At 44.1% G+C, this 22264-nt stretch overlaps 1 protein-coding gene across 1 annotated transcript in view; it reads right to left on the bottom strand.

Annotated features, from left to right (window-relative positions):
• Positions 1-22264, bottom strand: part of GRHL1 (grainyhead like transcription factor 1) — a 52440-nt gene that overhangs the window by 27820 nt on the left and 2356 nt on the right. The window contains exons 2-8 of the mRNA XM_045979448.1: positions 21145-21331; positions 18295-18365; positions 15807-16197; positions 14723-14799; positions 13137-13293; positions 12861-12972; positions 11826-11920 (exon numbers count right to left, since the gene is read on the bottom strand). Of these exons, the coding sequence (XP_045835404.1) occupies positions 11826-11920; positions 12861-12972; positions 13137-13293; positions 14723-14799; positions 15807-16197; positions 18295-18365; positions 21145-21331 (1090 nt within the window). The remainder of the gene's footprint in view (positions 1-11825; positions 11921-12860; positions 12973-13136; positions 13294-14722; positions 14800-15806; positions 16198-18294; positions 18366-21144; positions 21332-22264) is intronic.

Below are 22264 nucleotides of genomic sequence, written 5' to 3'. Positions count from 1 at the left end.
GTCTCCTTTTTAAAAGAGAAAAAAATGGGGGTCCCTGGGTGGCTCAGTCAGTCAAGTGTCCAACTCTTGATTCTGGCCTCTCTACTCAGTGTGGAGCCTGCTTGAGATTTTCTCTCCCTCTGCTCCTCCCCCTCCTGTATATTCTCTCTAAAGAAATGAATAAAATCTGTTAAAAAAAAAAAAAAAGAGAGAGAGAAAAGTTCCTTAACCTTTAAAAATATAACCTAGATCCTAGGTTGAAAAATATGACTCTTCAAACAGCTGTCAAATGTTTGATCACAGGGCACCTCAAGAACTCCTCTGGCCTTTATCCGGGCCGAAGCTGATACCCAAGCACAGGCACGTGCACCGAGACATCCTGGCAGCAATGGACTTGACTTCAAACCACTCGTGATTTTGACAAGTCTTACCACCGAACTGAAAACACACTATTAAAACTCTCACAGAAATTCCAGCCTCAATATACTTGGCCCACAAGACCCTGACATTCTGAGACAAAGTCATTTACAGGGTAGAGTCCAAGGTCCTTACTAGGGCATGCCAGGGCCTTCAGGATCTGGGCCCAACATCCCCCACACTCTCACCGCTGCTCACTTCTGACCTCAATCAAGGTCCAGTAGTCTCCGTTCTACAGGCCGACTTGCCAAGGCTATTGGCCCATTCGGGGCTCTGAGCGTTTGGCTGTCTTTTTGTCAACAGTTTCATCTCGAGGAAACTTTCCCCCGATCCTCCCATTCTAAGGGAAGCTCTATTCCCATGTGTTTACTTCTACCGACATACTTACTACAGGGGCAATCTCTCCACTAAATTCTGAGTTTTCTGAGAACTGGGCCATGTCTTACTCATCTTTACATTCCCAAAGCACCCTGGCAGTGTCTGGGCAAGAAGAACCATGTGTTCACTAGATGGATGACCCCCAATTCCCAACCCCCAGTCAACTAACACTACACACCGCCATGATGTTTGAGCTAGACTTACTGCATTCTTACAGCGTGCCTGACTCTGGCCCTCGAAACAACCTATGAAATCGGTACGATTCTGACCCCATTTCACTGATGAGGAAACTGAGGCTTAGAGGTCATGTCACCTATTGCCCAAGTTCACAGGTTATTTATGTTCACAACTTTCCTCCACATAGACTTGCACACCTAGGTCATCTTGGTAGAGAGCAGAATGCCAAGAAACCTTTTACACATACTGGACATGAAATAAATATCTGTCAAATGGGTAATTAAATCAACTCTACAGACACACACATATACCTTCAATTAATTTGAAAAAGATTATGGCATTTCGAGGCTCACTAATATACATACCTATAGCTATATAGATAAATACATATATATGTACACAGAGAGAGAGAGAAAGAAGGTAAGCTCTAGGGCAGAGATAAAACCACACAATGAGCCATGAGGTGATTTTCTCTTGCATTTACCCGATTTTTACACTTGAAGCTATTCTTCACAGTGACCATCTACTAGGGAAACTGCAGGTTATCTACCAATTTTGCATTCGATAAATAAACAAGCTGTCCCTTCCCTTGCGGCTTCACGCCACACTAACGGGTATGGTAGCGTCCCAACTGTTGTTTTCATCACTACACAATGTCTGGGCCTTAGTACATCAAAGCAGCTCCATAAACTCAACTATTCCAGTTGCCTCTTTTCCACTTAAATTCACAACAGATAATCTGTGAGGGAGTTAAAAATAAGGAAAGAGAACAAGGATCCAATCAAACAGACTCTGCAAAGGTATTCTGTAGGTCCAGGCTTTCAAAGAACCCCAGCAGGTACATCCTCTTCTGTAAAGCCTTCTCTGATCCCCTTGGCTGAAAGCACTCGTCTCCCCGGACTTCGGAGTTTTTCTAACCTCACTGATGACCTGTGCATCACAGAGAGAGTATCATCGCTTCTGAGGACGGGCTTTATGCTCGAGTCGTTTTTTTGCCCTCACAGTGCTTGCACAGAGAAGTACACTGAAGAATCCGCCGAAGGAATGAGTGTACAGTTAAGAAGGTCAACTCTTCGCAACCTGAGTTCTTAGGCCAGTTCTCCCACATATTAGCAACAGATTAATTACGTTGCATAGAATTTCCTGGAAGGATGTTAGAAATAATTTAAATCGGTCAGTAATGACTGAAATGAAACAATCCTTCAAAGAAGAATTTTGCTTTTGCAAACCAGAGTATGCGCAGCAGACTTTTGGAAAGCGTCACATTTGGAGCCGAGAGCACACCTGGTTACCTACGACACTATTATATACCTGCCATGTGGGTGCTACGGCGCACAGATAGTTTCAACTGTCTGGTCAACATAAGCAAGAAAAGAGAAAAGATCTGTCAGACAGAAGAAAAGAAAAAAGGAAAGTAGTTTGGTTTATCCATGGAAGATGCTGCAAAAAACTGATAGCTGAGAAATGTGTTTATATCCCAAAACGGACTTCCCGTATTTGTTGTATATCCAACAAACATGACCTTCAGCATGAGCAGCAAACAGTCCAGGCTCCGGCCACTCCACATGTTTGAAGTCTGGAGAGACTGTTCAGTTGTGCCTGAGGCCCCGGCTCTGAAGACACAAAAACCATAGAAGGCACACAGGAAGTAGAAGGCAAAGGCGAAGCCAGGACCCGCATCCCTGGCTCCAGCATCCCTGGCTCCAGACTCAGCATTCCAGAAACTACACCGCCACGAGGAAGCACGGAGAGCTGGAGAGGACCTCATGGGAAAATTGTCCTGGGAAAAAGTGACTCCCAAGTGGCTGAGAGCAGAGGTTGTTTTTTGATCATGAGGCATGAAATGAAAGGGCCTATCCTTCGAATCAAAGTTCCTATTTGATTTCACATAAGTCACGAGATTTAGCTGATCACGTGGTGCCCTTCAAGACACGGCAGCTCTCCTGGATAGGCTCCCAGGCCTCTAGGAATCTTTATCATTTTCACCCAACCTAGTATTAAAATTCAGCTTAGTCAGATACAGATTTAAAGTTTATAATTTTTATTCCTAGAATATAACTGACCTACTAATTTGGAACAAATTCTAATTGAACTCTCTTCCGTATCAGTCAGAAAGATCACTCAAAAACATATCTAAGGGGCGCCTGGGTGGCTCAGTGGGTTAAAGCCTCTGCCTTCAGCTCAGGTCATGATCCCAGGGTCCTGGGATCGAGCCCCGCATTGGGCTCTCTGCTTGGCAGGGAGCCTGCTTCCTCCTCTCTCTCTCTCTCTCTGCCTGCCTCTCTCCCTACTTGTGATCTCTATCTGTCAAATAAATAAATAAAATCTTAAAAAAAAAAAATCTAAAAGAAGCTCTTCTTAGAAACCTCCTGACGTATGAAATTGCAACAGGAAGTCAAAAACAAAGTTTATTCTCACCCTAAATCCGAAGCACTAATTAACGAGGATAAAATCACCCTTTTTTCAACACATTGACGTGAAGTGATAAGCGCCAACTGGAGCCAGAGCAAGCGGGAACCAGCGCCAACCGAGAAATCAAGGCCCAGGTCTTGGCTGCAGTCTAAGTCGACAGCAACATTTATTGAGTATTACACAGAAGACACTTAATCCTAATCAACATTCCTCCTCCCCAGCCAAAACCAAACAAACGCTGATTATCTTAGTTCTGTCTCATCCCTGCAGCTCCTACTTACCCCGTGTGTGCCCGCCTCGTTCACCAAGCCCAAGAAGGCATCAAACACTGAGTCATAAACCCAGAACTAGAATCCGGTTCTGCTACTGACTCATCGGACTGTCCTAGGAAAGCCATACCTCCCCCACTACTCTGATGGTGTGAGGTAATTCCGAACACCCTCCTACACAATGATCGCAGCCTGAACTAGAAGCTTCCAAATGCGCCACTAGGATTTGTGCTGTTTCTCAGACCGTCGAACGACCATCAGGAGCTAAGAACAAGAGTTGGAGGGCTGAGAGTACGAAGGAGAAGGATCCGGGAAGAGCAGGGCACGAACCTAACATCTTCTCACCTCTACGCAGGGTGTCTCCCTGAAGGAAAAACAAGGCTCTCGTAAGTCCTCCCCCCTCCTGTGGCCTCAGTTCCGCCTTCCCACACCGCCCACACGGCAGCTCCGGTTTCTGCACAGACTTCAGACGGCCAGGGGAAAAGTCAGAGAGACACAGAAAGAGAAAAGGAGGAGAGAGAGAGAGAAACAGAGAAGGAGATGGGAAGAGAGACACACGGAGACATGCTGGAGGTACCCACATACTGACTTCCCTGTGGCCTCGCCTGTAAGCAGGACCTGGTGAACTTAAGGACAGTTGGCAGATACAGTGATTTGGCACCTGTTGTCCCAAGTAAGTAGGATGTCCGTTGTGAAATACGCGAACTGGCTGCAGGTGTGACACAAGGCAAACACAGACCGCATTCCAGCATCTCTAGGTTCAGAATGGGACAGGGAAGCCTATGGGTCATGAGGGCAGATCTGGCAGGCAAGCTGACTTCCAGTCAAAATTCCTAATTATAAGATATTTTCCATTTTGAAAGAAGCTAAAGAAAAAAGTCCCCAAATGAATAATTAATGTAGAGAGTTCACTTATATTTACTAAAGGATTTGGAGTCTTGCACGAAGATCTGCCCTGTGAAAGGAAACTGACCCCAAGGCCCCTACCGCTGAGGTAAATCCAGCCGCTGCTACTCACGGCAGACCAGAGAGCTCTCCGATTCGGCTTACACGGAGCAAAGCCAGTTGAAAGGACAGATTTATGAAAACCACTTTAGATGGGATTTCCAGGAAGGACCTGGAGAAGGAGGGTGGAGGTGACAAGCTGTCAAAGAAGAATGTTCCAGAGAGGAGCTCAGTGTTTCTAGACAGTGGCAGGGTGGTGGAAGGGGCAAAATTTGACCAAAAAAAAAAAGAAAGAAAGAAAAACAAATTCAAGTGACAGCACAAATGGCGGCTAAGTACCCGGGATGCTTCAAACCTGTTTCACAAGATACAGTTTCACGGCCAAACCAGAGCTTTCTTCAGCTGCCAAGTGTCTCCCTGTCCAATGAGAAGCGTGGGGCGCCGGGCGCCTGCCCCCAGGCGTGTGCTGCAGTGAGCGTGCCCTCTCGTTCCCCGGCGCCCCGAATGTCCCCCAGGAGTCAGTGCATTTTGTCCTCCGTCTGGACGAACCTCTTGCTTAGACGCCAGAGGATTCTACATGAAACACTTCGAAGCCAGAGTCCAGCGAAGAGAATGGTAAGAAATTCCAAAGACAGACCTTTCTGCCAGTCTGCCCCAGATCGATTTCTTCAAAGCCAACTTGCAATTGCTAAGAATGTACTCCGTGTCGGCTCACGGGAGGCATTCTCTCCCCAGCGTCCCGTCAAGAACAGCTTCTTGTCATTTCCAAAACGGGTCAAACTCAAACTCTACAGACTGTTCATTATCTATAAAGGAATGTGACTATGTTTCTGGCACGAAAAAAGTTTATTTTTTACTCTGATAAATATGTGCTTTCAAACCGCACGGAAGGAAACTCCGGGAGTCAAGTGCGAGCCGATTGGGAAGGCTGGACTGAGGCAGTCTCCAGCTGCCCTGGCGCTGCCCCCCCACCCAGGCGAGAACTCAGGGATAATCCCATCGGATGGTGTCAGCCTTGCATTTGCCCAGACCTTAGAAGTCTCTTCTCCTTTGTTTTAAAAGCAGCAATGCTTCCCGACTTCTAGTCAGGCCAGGGAGGATACACTTTTGTTTTAGATCACCTGCCTGCATTTAATTGCAATTGCAAGTAAAATATTTGACTCACTCCTCTCCCTCCTCCCTCCCATTCACGCTGGGAATTTAAAGTTGTGAAACAAACCGAACCTGTCCCTGCTTAATGCGACCAAACACGGCAACACCTCGCTTTAATAGAGCACTTAATAGATGCTTCACCGGAATGGAATCCCCATAAACGCATGCGATAGGCTCAGTCCAAACAAATTAAAAATTACTCTCACAATGAATTCCAAATATTAGGCTTAGACAAAACAACAAACTGTTATTAAACTCATAAACCCGCATCCCACAAGAACCTACAAAAAGTCTGAAGTTCAAGTTACCAGATGGGCTACACCCTCTGACAGAATGAACTCTGCTAATCCCTCACCAGGAACTCCGCACTCTGCACTCTCCGCAGAGACAAGAAGACAAAAGCGAGATACCAGAGATACCAGCGCTGCATCCAAACACGGCCGCTCAGGCCTCGCATTCTATTTTAATCCTCTTTCTTTTGTAACGGGAGCCTCTCCAAGATGCATAGAACGTTTGGCTCCGAGTGACAATCCAACCCTTCAGAATGGCTCCGCGTTCCTTCTTAGAGTTGATAGGTCGTAGTTAAAAGCACAAAGTGCTCTCATTGATGGGTTCTTTCCTCTAGAGAATGGCATGCTCTGGTTTTGCCCATCTCTGACTGCCTCCCTGCCCTTCACTTCTCACTGACCATGAAGAGACAAAACGTGCAGGAATCGGTTTTGTCACCCCCACAGGTAAGATCAGGCCACCAAGAAGAGATTCCATCTGTCTGCGAGAAATCCAGTCGCAGCCTGAAATGGAGCGCTGCTTCGGAAGGTCTCCCGAAGACTCAAAGGCCAGCGGGGCCCACAGGAGCACCCCAGGAAGCAGGCCAGGCTGCTTTAAGCCATGAATGCGCAGACAATGAAACAGTCAGACTCCACATCTAACTTCTCGACATTGCTTCCTCTAGCAGGAGCTCGATGCATGTCTGTCGGCAGTAAGGGCTTTGCTGCTGATGGTTTAAAAATCAAACATGGGAACGGTGGCTGCACCGCAATGCAGCTTCCGGTGTCAAAATGTACAAGTCACGGGGGGAGAGGGGTCGGGAGAGGGTGGTGGGGTTATGGACATTGAGGAGGGTATGTGCTATGGTGAGTGCTGTGAAGTGTGTAAACCTGGCGATTCACAGACCTGTACCCCTGGGGATAAAAATACATTATATGTTTATAAAAAAAATTTTTAAATTAATTAAAAAAAAAGAAAAAAATGTACAAGTCACTATTGGAACAAATCTGTTACATGTTTTGTATCCCTGGGGTCTATTACATTTTTAAAAGGTTTGCTTAAAATTTGGGACAACTGGGTGGCTCAGTCAGTTAAGAGTCTGACTCTTGACTTTGGCTCAGGTCATGATCTCGGGGTGGTGAGCTCCAGCCTACATCTGGCTCTGTGCTCAGGATGGAACCTGTTTTGGACTCTCTCTCCCCCTCCCCCTCCCCACGCAGGCGCACCCACACAGGTGTGCAGGTGCACTCTCTAAAGAAAATCTTTAAAAATAAAAAGATTTGCTTAATATTCATGGGCGTCACAGCTACATATAGGTGATCAAAGAAAACCCGAGCTTTGCTTTGGACTGTAGCTCTTTTCCTGTTGCCAAACTGTCTAGGCAATTATAACTCAGTGTGTTCCCAGTCCATCAACAGAGATCCCTTCCTGTTAGCGGTCCCCTGAATCCAGGGGCTCCCTCAAAGCCGGCTGGCCCAGTTTTCACCTGATTCCAACACAGCTATAATTTGTATTTCTCTGTAGTTAAACATCACTTACTAACAATCAACATAAATTGTTTCCTGTTAGCAAAGTGTTCTCCTACTAAGGGAACTTATAACAGTGAAGCCATAAAGCTACTCTAGTAACGAGAATTATCACACTTTTAAAGATTTTTTTTTTTTAATGTGATCTCCACACCCCAACACTGGCGCTTGAACTCTTCACCCAAGATAAGAGTTGCAGGCCCCACTGACTGAGCCAGCTGGGGGCCACTAGACTTTTAAATACTTCCCCTGTCCGAAACGCCTTCTGTCCAGTTCAAGGTCTAGATTCTTGCCTCCGCGGACAGCCTCACTGTGATGACCACGTAGCAGACACGTACTCATCTAGGGGACTGAGTGCTTTTTTCTGGGTACTGACAGGTAGCACTGCCTCAGTACGTGGGAACACGGAAAAGGGCCCTTAGCGCAGTGCCTAGCATTAAACAGGCATTCAAGGAAGTTAATTCTCTCTCTAACTTCTGTTTCCTCTATTTATTCTAGATCTTCAGGCTTTGAGAGGTCCTTACTTCCTATCACTAACCAAATCTCAACTCTGCTGTAAACCCTTCATGTATAATTCCAGCAAGAAATAAAACTCCAGGCCAAAATGTGCAGCCTTTCCAGAATTAACCACTGAGTTCTGGGAATACTGTCATGGAACAGGACAGTCCCAATTTAAAATTAGCAGTGTCTCCAAAGTTCATCTGCAAAGTGGTCTAAACACCCTTTCTGTGATGTTATATTTAGGATCTCGAACTCTCCCGCAAAAACCCATGAGACCACCAACGTACCTGAATGACGACACCGGGGTCACAGCCTGGATTGAGCACAGCGCCTGGGTCATGGCGGACAGTAGCTGTTCGCTGTGTCACGATTCCCCGGGGCAGGGGATGTGCACAGCGGGCTTTGGGCAAAATCTCTATCTAGCCCAAGAAGGTGCACACCTTCCCCTACCTTCCTCTTGCGCCCTTCTCGCTTCCCCGTCCTCTCCCATGTGACCGATGCCCTCAGAACTCCCGGATTCTCAACTGCAGCCCCTCACCAGAGCTCCACTTTTAAGGTTTCAAAGGCGGAGGCTTCTCCCTGCCAAAATGACCTGCGATCAGCTGTACATCGGAAGGGAAGAAATCTGATCATAAAGGTATTCCACGAGGGAAGACGAGTGTCTGATGAACTTGCACTTGTCCAGAGATTTCTGCCTCTTTAAAAGAAGCCTGGCTACCCAGACAAATCTAACTTTGTGTGGAAGACAGGAAAACGAGCTGAAACAGGTCTGCACGGCGGAGGGGTGAGGGCCACCTGGGGGACTCTTCTTAAGCTACCTCGGCTTTTCAGAGTCACTTCCTCCTCCTTGCCATTTTGAAAACTCATACATTTTTTTTTTTTTAACAACCTCCATAATGTCTCCGAGTTCCTACAGGAATAGCAGGTGTATGATAACAGATAACACAGGTATACAACACCGTGACGGAGTGGGTACGATGAGTCCCGTCTGGGCAGTGTTCTTCCCAAACTGGAACTCAAGCCATGGTGTTCAGGATTCCTATGTCCTCAAAATACAGTCATCTCCAAAGCGAGCTGCAGAAGCTACGGGAAAACTCAGATGTCAATACAGGGCCAGAATTCTGGTTTTACTCATCCTGGCATGGCCAGAAGGGGGTATTAGATTTGTTTCTAAAGTGTGTTGGGAAGCAAGGGAATGGCACACATCAACTCTTATGTTTATGGGAGAGAATGAACAACACACGTATTCTAAATGAGAACAAGAGAAGTGGGCAACGAAAGTGGATACTTTTGAAAAAGAATCAAAAGTCAAAAAAATCTATACAAGATTCTGCTTGCATACTCGTTCACTCTAGCTGCCCTGGGGCATCAATTACTTTAAGTGTAAAAACAGAAAACATCCACTTGGCCAGGGAAAGCAAAGAATCTGGACACTGAATTCCAACACATGCTTGAAGCTGATGCCTGATATCAGCATCAAAAGGCAACAGCCTCATTAAGAAATGGCACAAACTTTCCAGTAGCAGGCAAGGGCTTAAAAACCAAGTCGGTGTTGGGGGTCTGGAAGGGAAAATGAAAACTGAATTTACCTCCATCCATGAACAAGCAGCTACTAATGCTGCTTAAGACACCCCAACAACACATCTCTTTGCTACAAACATGCTGAAGGTTGTCAGAATGAAAGCAGCCATTATCCTGACCCGTCACCTGGGCTTTCGTTACCCGCCCCCCCCACGAGTGACACGTCAGACAACCAGAGCACCCCGCCCACACGCTGGGCCTTTCCACCCAGATCCCCAGGCACTCTGACAAGTGCTTATTAACCTTGAAGACGTGCCAGTGAGAAAGAGAGTTGGCCAACACAGGCTTTTTATTTTCCTAGGGGGAGAAAGGGGAGAAAACGGAGCTAGTGAACTAAGGGACTAAGCCCAAGGTCACGGGTAAATCAGAAAAGTGGACTCAGGACTTAGGCATTCCCGATCACCTCCTCCACAATTTCTCAATTAGTCCCTAATGGCAAACAGAAGTCTCTCTATTTTGCTTTAAGAACAGAAGCTCTCGGAGGGCACAGGGCCAACTGTTCTTATAGGCTGCTGAGTCCTACCCTGAGATTTAATTTCAAAGTAACTGTAGCAACAATTACATAAAATGAAGTTTCCTTTTCTTCCTAACAACTCTTCTATAGCGAATTCCCGGCTTACTTGAGCACCAGACTGTGGAAGACGCACGCTGAGGACACCTGTGTAAGACCAAGGGGGTCGCCAAGAAGCCCCTCATGCGACCACAGTAACCCCCACTTCCTCACACTGGCAGACCCAACCCAGCACACCCTCCACTGAAGACACACTTTTGCCTCAGACAGGACGCCCCCAGGAAGAAAGGAGAGCAACGATGCACAAAGTTCACATGGTTCGCAAGGATCCAGTCATAGGGTTTTTTTGAAAGCAACCGTAGGAAGGGGCACCTGAGTGGCTCAGTGGATTAAGCCGCTGCCTTCGGCTCAGGTCATGATCTCAGGGTCCTGGGATCGAGCCCCGCATCGGGCTCTCTGCTCCGCAGGGAGCCTGCTTCCTCCTCTCTCTCTGCCTGCCTCTCTGCCTACTTGTGATCTCTCTCTCTGTCAAATAAATAAATAAATAAAATCTTAAAAAAAAAAGAAAGCAACCGTAGGCAGTAAAAAATGAAGTTATGCAATAATTAATACCTAATGCTATCTTATTCTGTCATTGCTAAGCTTCGTATTGAATATGTAAAAGAAGAAATTCTCAAGGTCGAGAAAGACAGGAAGGTGGTCTTTGGTCACCCCTGACCAAAGGGGTCAGGTGACCCCTGACGAAGGGCAGTGCAACGCACACGGCAAGTCTGCAACGGTACCCAGCGTCAGCTCCGCGCCAACCGCCCCCAAGTGAGGACGCGTCTCCCCTGTGAGGCCTGAGCTCCCAAGTTTTTAAGTAACCCAAAAGAGAAACTACCTACGAAACCCCTGTAATTCCACTAAAAGGATGCTGTGGGAAGGGCAGAAATGACTCGAGGACATGCTGAATTTTTCTGGCAAGGACCAAACACTCCAACTAGAATGATCCAAATGATCACGTGAATTGGAGGCGACTCTTCATGAGGAAAAGTGCCAGAGCGGAGACCCTTACTCTAGCTGAATGTGACAGTAACGGCAGGAGAGTTCTGCCGACAAGAGCTTGTATTCAAGAGACTTTCTGAAGGAATTCCAACAGCTTCCTGCGCAATTGTTTCAATAATCCACACACCGGGCCCGCAGGAGGGAGGAGGGAGGTATCATGCCACTCTGCAAATAAGGAAAAGGAGCACAGGGAATGGGGCATCAGGTGCCCCTACAAGCAGCGTGCAGGGGCGCGCGTTACCCCCAACCCCCGGCCACTCTCCGGGCTCACGCACTGCACCATGTGCAGAAGGAGGCCGACAAAAACTGTCCTTTTGGAAGGAAGGAGAGGGGACAAGGACAGTTTTGTAACCTCTGGAAGAAGCTGCACTTGAGAGAGAAAGTGGAGAATCCAGCTGACTCTGCTAGGTGGGAAGGAAGGGCATAGCTGGTGAGACAACAGCTGCTTCTTCTCCCAAAGTCTGGTCTCATTTTCACGCACCTCATGACTTAACGGCTCTCACCTATCCTCTTACCAGTTCATTCTCGCTCTTCCTTAGCGAAAAAATGAAACATGCAAAACCATAAAAAAACAAACCAAAAAAAATCAGTTGTCAAATCATTAAGCTCCTCCCGCTTTCCCTCCCAAAGCTGGAAACGGAGGAGCCCCGGGACTCGGTTACCCACCTTTGCTTCATCGTTCATGTCCCACGTGAAAGAAATGGCATTATATGCAATCTCCTCAATGTTACTGATGGTGTTGAAGCTTTCTTTATAGTCAGCTACATGAGTGATGAAAAAGAAAGGGAAATTGTGATTTCCGGTTCCAACGTTTTCCATATTATTGCCTCTGAAAAACTTATATGAACATATTGTTGGATTGAAAAAGGTTCAAAAAGATGAAAATAAGAATCACAGGATTTTTAAAATACAGGTAAGCCTTAGACCTATTTAATTTTTCCCCATTATGTCAAAATTAAGATATTTAGGACTAAAAAGTTTACACAATTGTCCCAAGGTCACAAAACTAGCTCAGAGAACCAAGATGAGAACTCAGCTCTTTTAAATTTTTTTGAAAAGAGAACATGAACTTTACAAAAGACAAAAGAAGTAACACTGAGATCAAGGGCCATCTTGTGATACAGACGACGGTTCTGTACCAAAATTCTCTACATGGCAAGAAGAGCCCTTCTCATGAAATCGCTGCATTAAATGCGGGCTTGCCCAGGTCTGCCGCCACAGCGCAGCGGCTACAACCCTGGTCTCTTGGAAGACAGAAGAGTCCAGCAGTACAGCTCCTCAGGTAGCCAGGGGAGACGGGTTAGGCAAGTGCCCGCCAGGAGTATTTGCTTCCGCTTGTTTATTTAGGGTTCTTTCTCTACTTCACTGTCATCTACAAATAATCAGTATCTCTTAAAGACATTGCACCTCAAAAACTCTGCAGACCAAAGAGCAGGGCCCTCTTATGCGAGCCAGCTCTAGAGCGTCTGGTCCAGAGTCATCTGGAGAGCCGGCACTGCACAGGCCACACGTCCTTCTGCAGGAAGTAAAGTGAAGAACACCGATTCCAGGAGGCCGAGAACAGGGTTTGGAATAGATCAGTAGCTGGCATAAAAATTCAAATGCTTTCGGCAGGAAGCTGATCGCCGCCAAAAATAACTGCAATCAGAAAACTGGATGCTTACACCTCTGGGAATAGAAGCAGGCTCCAGAGCTCCTCACCTATGTCAATGCACCTTTGTTTGGCCGTGTGCTGCCGGGAGTGCCAGTATTTCCAGTGCCTTAACTGATCTTCTCTGCTTTTGTCTTCTGCAAAAACCACCATGATCACACTCTACGAAAGAGAACGGATTATGATATAAGGACGCTAAAGAATGAGTATCTTCTGGAAATCTTACTTAGGGTTCTATTTTACAGTGCCGTTTTAGAGCTTCATTTAGATCTAAATGAAAGCTCTGACGAGCTTTCCTGGAGAACAGAGCCAAGAGCAGAACGTACCCGGACTTTGCTGATGGGCCGGTGGATCCCCTCGCTGCCGCTCACCTCCTTCAAGGTGACGGGGTAGAACTGTCCTTTGTTCAGGTAGGTCATGGTGCTATCTCCTGGCTTCTGTCGAAGTGATTTTGAGGCTTCTAGGGTATATTCAAAGTTATTCCTAAAGAACAAAAAAAAAGCCACAGCTCTCTAATCCACTCTTTTGAAAGCTCTCTTTATAGGTCAGCACTGAAATGCTTCAGTGTGGATGTATGCAAATAGCCAACTACCAGGAAACATCCAACTGACTACGTCATATTATAAACAGCATTTGCTACTTCTGGCACAATAAATATAATCTAAAACAACATAGATATTCTCAAATCTCTCATATGCGGGGCTACAAAATGTCTACTAGAAATTCTGTGAGGTAAAAAGGTTAAAAATTAGAAGTTTAGAAGCTAAGGGTATTAAAGATACTAGCAGCCGAAAAGGACTTTGGAAGGAAATCTCATAAGACATGCTTCCAATTTGGTATTTACCCAGGAAGGGCTGCAAGCAGGTGGCCCGGTAGGTCTCTGATTAAATTCGGTTTGGTCTGCACAGCACTCTTTTTGAGGTTTTGCTTGGAATTTCAATGTTTTGTGATGGGCACGGCACAATTCTCTACATTCACTATCACCTTAAAGTAACATGTATATAACTCCCTTGAGTTAATAACCTTCCTAGACCAGAGCTCGAGAATTACACCTATTTTTGTAAATAAAGTTTTATTGGAACACAACCGCACCCTTCTTCGCACGTAGTCTACAGCTACTTCTGTGCCGCAGTAGCAGGCTGTGCATTTGCAACGGAGCCTGTAAGGCTCACAAAGCTTCAATATGTACGATCTGATCCTTTACAGAAAAGGTTTGCTGACCCCTATCTTAGATCCTACAGGTATCTGAGTTTGTGACTCTTGTGCCTTGAGGCAGGTCTTTAAGGGAAGTCTCAATTCCCATCAAATCCTAGACTTTAAAAAAAAAACCAAAAAACTGGTTTTACTTCAAAGCACAACATACAAAAAATGCGTAAGACTAAATTATAAAATGAAATCCTAAATGCTTTTAAAAAACATCCAAAGGTGTTCGTACATTTTCATAATTAACTTGGAAGATACTCGTATGCCGGCATGAAGTACAATTTTGAGGTTTTAAAAGAAGAGGTTGTCAGGTCAGGAAAAAGCTGACTTCATTTATTTCACCACAAGTGAGGCTAAAACAAAATAAAAGCCTTTATCCACTTGATGTTATTCCTGAATTCTCACAGAATTATATGTTCTTAGAAAAGGAAGGGAGCTCAGAGGTCTAATTTAAAAATCCCCTCATCTCTTCTTTTAGATTCCATTCTACCACCATCACATAAAGAAACTGAAGCAAAGAAAAAGCACCAACACCAAGAATTAAGGAAACGTGAAACACAGTACAGAGTTCAAAATTAAATGCACTAAAGCAAATGTCCCCCTAGCAAAGATCATACCACCAAAGCCACCTCTGATTTTCCAACATCAGATTAACACAAAAAGTCATAAGAGCTGAAAGTTAAAAATCAAATTAAAAGACAACTATTACCCAGAAACACTGTCAAAAACATAGTCCTCTGAATTCATGCCAGGCATCCGCAGGCTGAGATCCGAGGGGAAGAAAACCTGAAATACGAATGTGATAAGCCACAACTATTTAACTGGTTACCAGGCTCACTAAAGACTGACACGTGCTACAGCACAGAAGTGTGCAGCTCACAGCTACGCAGTACTCACTCGACATTCATTTGAAAATAAAAACTTTAACTCTACGAAAAAAAATCTGAAGGAAAAACAGCCATTTCATATGCCACTCAATTACACGAAGACCATCCACGCGGGTACGCCCCCGGAGTGCGGCCTTATCCCGTTTCCAACTTCCCCACACATCTCAATTCTGTTCGAACTCTAGAATCTGCAACCAAGATCTCATGACTTTCAGGGCTCATCACACCAAGTGAAGCTACCTATCAGGTCTGCACCCCAGTGGACGGACTGATGCACTGTTCTCAGATAAGGCTACGATTCTACTCCTAGCGCCCTAAGCGGAGGGATATTCCTTTTCCCCAAGAGACATTAAATATGGCTTTAAACACCTTCACTCCCCAACTTTTACCTGAGAGGGGTTCATCACCACAAAACCCCGAAAGCATTTGGAGTTAATCTGTAAATTTCACACAACGCACGCCTCACAGCATCTACTGCTCCCTGACTCTACTATCAACCGAGAGACCCAGAAAATCCATGAGAAATCATTTGATATTGAGACCAACTGCAGGAATCTTGTTCTGGTCTAGGGCAAAAGCTGAAAACAGACTTCTGTGGAGATACCTGTTGTTGATGGAAGATTACATATGGGGTTTTCTTTCTCCGACAAAATCACTTAGCTGAAATCATAATTGCTAACTCAAATGCTGGTAAGATTAGCCATGTGCCCTTGATAATAATTTCTGGTTTTGTAGGTTTAGTTTACAAATTATACCCATTGGCCTTTTCTCGTAAAAAAGAAAATCTTTTGTTCCTAATCCATTCATTTCAGGCTGAGTTTCAAGCTTACGTAACAAGGAAGAGGTGGAACCCAATACTTATACAAACACACAAATGTCTTAGGAAGATGCTTGCATTTCCTGTACCTCCTGAACGCCTTCCTTGAAGGTCTCTGAGAAGGTAGAGTCTGGAGTTCTCCTTTGAGCATTTGGGGGTTGAGCACCAGAGCTGAACTGGTCAGCATTAAGGTTCCGGTCGAAAACCACCACCCGCTCAGTGGGCTCAGGATGATATACTGCCGGAGAGATTCCCACAGCAAAGCCATGGGGCTGGGTTTCTGTCTTGATGGAGTGGGTAGGCATTGTTGCTATGGAGACGGTGACTGTTGTATCAGGAGCTGTTAGATGGCCTCTCTTATCAATGCCCAGTTGGTTGCCATGGGGAAGGACAATGTTAAATGGCACATTTTTCAGTACTTGCACTCTGTTTTCTCCAGCAGAAATGAGGGACTGCTCAGCCACATTTGGTATGCTGTTTCTTTAAGAAAAGAAAAGAAAACTCTGTTTTCAAACTCAATGCTGATGCAGTTCTTTGACAATTTTCATTTTCCTGATGGCAATGGGCCATTGGGTCCTTTGCAATAGTAATAATAGTAATAATAATAATAATAATAATAATAATACGTTTGGGAGAAACCAAATAAATATAAAATGGCAATGAAAACCCATTACTAGAGCAAGAAAAAAAGATTTCATGGTTAATTAGTCATAAAATCTAAAAGTATCAGGTAAAAATCTAGAGAACTCAGAGCTCTCCTCTACTACGCTTTATTTGCAAGAATCCCAATACAGTGGTCATATTTCACTAGAAGCCCGAAGCTACAAACGTAACCGGCTGGAGCAGTACAGTGCTTCAAGCACAGACTCCAGAGTCATTCCGCCCTGGTTCAAATTCTGTGATCAGTGGGACGCTATCTCATCTCTTAGTAAGTACGTGCTTGTCTATAAGGTGAGGGTAGTAATGCTATCTATCTTTCTGTCCTCACAAGGTTGTGACAAGGATGAAATGAGACGAGGCGCTGAAATGTGGATGATGATGCCTGGTGCACAAAGGCTTGAGCAGTATGAACAGTTATCTCACGTGGCCACCACGTTTCCTAGGACCTACACTTATCTGGCTCTCTCTACACCAAAAGAAAACCGATGGTTACGTTGCACAGGTTGCTATATTTGCATAAAATTACTTTTGGTTTAATAAATATCCTGGGCAACAGAAGATGACTTCTAGTCTAGGGCGAAGTTAGTGAATTTTTCAAAGCCCCCTCAAACAATATATGCTGATACCTTTAAGAAAGAAAGCAACTTGGCAGTTTGGGACATTTCAGATCAATAAAATGTTCAAAATTTGAACCATAAATTCACTCCCAAGAATTTCCTAATGAAAGAAAAAAAAGGAAAAAGCTATCTAGAAAGTGGTTTGTCAAGGCTTTGTAGTAGTAAAAAAAAAAAAAATTATAGAGCCTTAATGTCAGGATAACTAAGTTTTGCTTAAAAACTATACCAAAATTAAATAAACAATGAATTTAAAAGTTGGAGAAAAGGGAAGAGCAGATCAAACAGGAGGAATTACGTTAGTAACTGCTGAAGCTAGTAATCATACATATATAGGCTTATATTATTTCTCTACTTTTGTTATTTGAAAACGGCTATAATAAAGAGTAACAGTAAAAAAAAAAACAACCTTAAGATCTTCTCCAAAGGGTAATTATCAAGATTAAATTAGCAACATGGAAAACACTTATGGAAAGTAGAACATAACCTACCAAATGCTGTGTGTGAACACAACCACAACCACATAGAATGTGCACACATACCTGAACAGTAAATAAAGAAATCATAGAGACAGTGGGATTCTGAGTGATCACTCTTTCTTTAAAAATATTTTACTCCTGGGATGCCTTACGAGGCTTAGTCAGTGACGCATCTGACTCTTGATTTCGGCTCAGGCCATGATCTCAGGATCATGAGATCGCGCCCTGATCAGGCTCCAAGCTAGGTGTGGAGTCTGCTTATGATTCTCCCTCCCTCTGCCCCACCCTTCTCGCACTCTCTAACTAAATAAATAAATAAAGACAAATAAATAAATAATATAAATAAATAAATATATAACTAGTTATTTCTTTTACCAATAGAGCACAGGGAAATTTACAAGTTATGTGTAAAATAGTTTTCACAGCTATAAAGTCAAGCCTTAATGTTCTGAAAGTTTTAACCTAAATAACCTAAAATAACTTCGACAGGAGTTTGAAATACAGCTGCATCATTAAGTTTTACTCAGGCCACTACTCAAGATCACTGGTACATAATCTTTTTTAAAGGACCCCACCTTTGCATTAAAGGCCACGCCCTTCTTAAGAGAAACTCAGACAAATAAGGGAACAGTTCGCTTACATGCAAAGAAAGCATGCAGAAAAGGCAAGTATGTGTAAAGAAACTGGCAACTTCTCAGAACAGAATCATAATTACCACCTATCTCTTCCACCAAAGCTTTTTCATTTGAACTCCTGCTTTGTTTTCCGCAGAAACCCATGAAAATACAATACAGTACCGTTTCACGCTTTCTATGAGACATTACCTTTTGCTGTGATCTGGCTCTGGGGACTCGACGTCTGGCTTTGCTGTTGATGACCTCCTCTCTCTTGGAACCTTGGATATTAAACAAACATAACACAATTTAGTTCTCACTTAGTGAAATATAGATACAGCCTCTTTTCAGTGAAGTTCAACCACTGATAAGTCTACTTGATCGCCTGCCAAATGCCAGGCTGTGGGGATACGTGATGAGTGAGACAGTGTCTGCCCTCAGGAGCTTACAAATCTTGTCACGAGGTTAACATGTAAAAACTGACGATTCCTTCGTTGCCAAATAAACCCAGGACATCACGAATTCACTTTGTCATTGAGTTTGGGTTTCATCTCTTAAAAAAATACCTCTGGCTTGGTTTTACCATTTATCTATGCTACGGAATCAAGAAGCTACTGAAAACACAACCGGACTCCCAGTGTTCTCGCCTTTTCGTTACCCTTCCTTTCAGATCAAATGCACAGTCGAAAGGCTCAGCCGTGCTAACAGTTCATTTCCAAGATCCAAGTGCTGGCCTCAAATGATAAATTTCTTCAAATACTCTGGGACTCACATTATCTGGTTCCCAGAGGACAAATCGAACTCAGTTTGTTCTATGCTTTTCTTGATTCTGTTCTTCTTTACACAGGAGATGAAAACAGGCTAATATTATACATGTGTACCCTAGACATCAACCCACTGGAGAGTAATTCCAAACATGTGCTCAAAATTGCTAAATGTTTGAAACTGTTTCCAGTGTGAACGTATGGATATATTTACCTTTAAACACAAAATAAATTATTTCATGTGTTAACAAATGTGTTTTTAAATCCTCACTGAAGTTATTTAGATCTTCATCAAAGAGGGCGCCTGGGTGGCTGAGTCGGTTAAGCATCTGACTCTTGATCTCAGCTCAGGTCTTGATCTCAGCGTTGTGAGTTCAAGCCCCGGGTCGGGCTCCACACTGGGAGTGGAGTCTACTTAAACAGTTATTGTGTAAAAACGACAGATGGTTATATCCAAAGAACTGAAACAAATCAGTTCATTTAAAAAAGAAAAGGACCCTACACCAGTCCTAAGAAACCTGACATATTAGTACTGTCACCCCTAATGGACAGACATAATGACCGATCTCCTCCTAAGATGTAAAATACTTTCAGGACCTTTATTTAAAATACATACACATACATACACACACACCCCTGCAACCAGCATCATTACGTCCGTCTTTCTGGCACTGAACTTGTTCGTTTTCTCCCATTTTCAAAAAGTTCCAGTTAAAAAGACATACTTCAAACTTCATAATTAATACTTGGGAACTTACGATTTTTACACTGAGTCAAGAAAACAGGACTCGAGAAGAACGGATTTATCATGAGTTCCACTTCGAAGGAATTCTGCGGCTCTACTTCCCAGGCAAAGAGATCTCCTAGCATCATTAGTTACTACACAAGTTTCCCTTCATATTCAAAGGAAAAAAAACAAAACGAAACTTACCCCAGTCTCTCAATCACAACAAGCTGGATACATGGCCTCAGACCAGAAAATAATGAAATCTTTTGTTTAGGTCCCACCCTAATTTGGTAATCATAATCAAGCCATCTTCTTTGTTTTTTCCCTCTGCATTTTTTAAAGAGTTTATTTATTTATTTCACACCCCCACACACACACACCCCCACACACACAAGCTGGGGGAGTTGCAGGCAGAGGGAGAGGGAGAAACAGACTTCCCGCCAAGCAGGGGGCCCCACAGGAAGTTGGATCCTAGAACCCTGGGATCAAGAGTTGAGCTGAAGGCAGCTGCTTAACTGAGCGACCCAGGCACCTCCGCCCTCTGCATTTCTTATATTCAGGAAAGAATACAATGCCAGAATGTAACAAACCGTAAGCAACTGGTGAATCCAGGTGAAAGTATCTGGGAGTTAATCATCTGATTAAATTGAAGTTTTCTATAGGTCTGGAAGTTTTAAAAACAAAAATATGGCAAAAATCAACTGTGATATAGAGCCATCCCCACATACTACTATCGAGCAGAAAGAATGCCAAAGAGTCTAGCAAGCAAAGGACATTCCATGGCACGCTGAAGAGGATGACTTTGGCATAATCCAGACCAGGCCTCAAATCCTGGCTGCAACACATGCTAGTTGTGTGACCTGAGAACTTAATTTTTTCCTATTTGCAAAACAGTGGTCATACGACGTATTTCGCAGGCTTTCTGGAGAGATCAGAAACAACATGCATGGCAGTAACATGCTTAGCGTGACAGAGGAAACCAGTAAGTGGTGACCAGTGACGAGGACGCAGATCTTCAGATAGGAACATCACACAAAACTCCAAGCACAGAATAGACGATATTTAATTAAGACTAATCTATTGAAATAGAAAGAGAATGTATCCTGATCTTAGAAGTAGAAAGTCCAAGACTGGAAGAACAGCTTTCCTTCCTGAATCCTTCAGTCAAATCAAAGGCTCTGTGATATCACATAAGACAAGGAAATCATTCTGACCACTAGAGCGCAGGGAAATGAACCACTGTCTACTCTTCGGGGCACGAAGAAGTCCCTTTGGTAAAACTTTCAATCCCAGTAAGACACATCTCCCGTCTTCTTTTATGGTAGCTTCACCCTCCAGATCGAGCTAGAGCAGCTGGCTACTTCACCCATTTTAAAAACAACCCTTTGATTCTATGATCGTAGATTTTCGGCTTTGAACCACATTAAGTCAAAGCGCTCATTAAACTATTTATAGTCACTAGAGAAGCAACTTGCTTTACATTCTACCAGCAAATTACTGTTTTATATGCTGTTGAATCAAGTGCATCTCGGACTGTTGTTAGGTTTCTGAAAGAGGAGGCACATCTACCTTGTAATAGTCATAGAGCAAACCCAGGGCGGCCGCACTGTCTTCGTCTCCATTGATGCTCATCATCGCCTTGGTTGCCGCGGTGAGAGGGTTCTCCAGGAAAGACTTCCAGGCTTCGTCCTCACTAGTGTAGGGGCGCCGCTGTGGGTAAAGGGCTTCATTCTGAAGAACCAAGACTGGCCGTTTGCTTCAGAGAGATTAAAAACACACGTGCGGCTAGATCTCACACTTTTTACTGTGAGGCACCATAAGCTAATTTTTAAAAGACCCAAACAATCAATTCCTTGATATTCCAGTAAAAGAGCCCAATGACCCACCCCAGCAAAGGGCACTGAGGCGAGACCAGGAGACAAGCCACCTGAACGCACACCGACGGGTCCCCGGGGTAAGATATATGGGACTGGGGAGCCAGGGAACGTGCAGTTAACCTGCACACGTGACCCAGGATATATAATTTGGCAAAACAAAACACTATAAGAAAATGCCAGGCTATTCAAATACCTAAGCAAACAAACACAAGGACGAAGTGAGGCAAAACAGAACATTCATTCTCCTCAGACATCTGCAGTCAGGACTGTACCCTCCTAAAGAGAGCAGACACGGTTCAAGCATCGTGCTGCTACATGTTACTTCCCTCTTTCTCCTGTCGATACCAGGCCTTAAAAACTTTCCTACCCACAAACCAGAGAGAGAGGAGGAGGGGGCGGAAAGAAAAGAGCGACTTCGTTTAATCCTCCGGGGTATATGAGAAAGTTAGAATATTCTACTGATTACCACCAGATTGAGCATGGAATGTGGCCAAAGGGGACTGTAAATCAATAAAGAGGCATAATTTTCTGGCATGGGAGTTAACTGTTTATCTTAGAGATAAACACTTAAGAATCTACAACAATAAATAAGGCCACTGAACAAAAAGAGCTTTTTAAGAAAAGAGGTGGGAAATCTATTTTTAAAACACTTTACCAGATTTTCACACTGGGCAAGAACGGTTTCATTTTAACACTGTAGTTGGGTGGGAAAAATCCAGAAAAATCAACAGAGATCTTAGTAAAGTCTTACAGAAGATTCAGCTTTAAAGATTAAAACAAACATTACTGATTCCAAAAACTTGAAATGTCAA

This window comes from Meles meles, chromosome 15, assembly GCF_922984935.1.
Source record: "Meles meles chromosome 15, mMelMel3.1 paternal haplotype, whole genome shotgun sequence".
Lineage (NCBI taxonomy): Eukaryota > Metazoa > Chordata > Mammalia > Carnivora > Mustelidae > Meles > Meles meles.
Note: the sequence above shows the minus strand (reverse complement) of the source record. Positions and strands in the feature narration are given on the sequence as shown.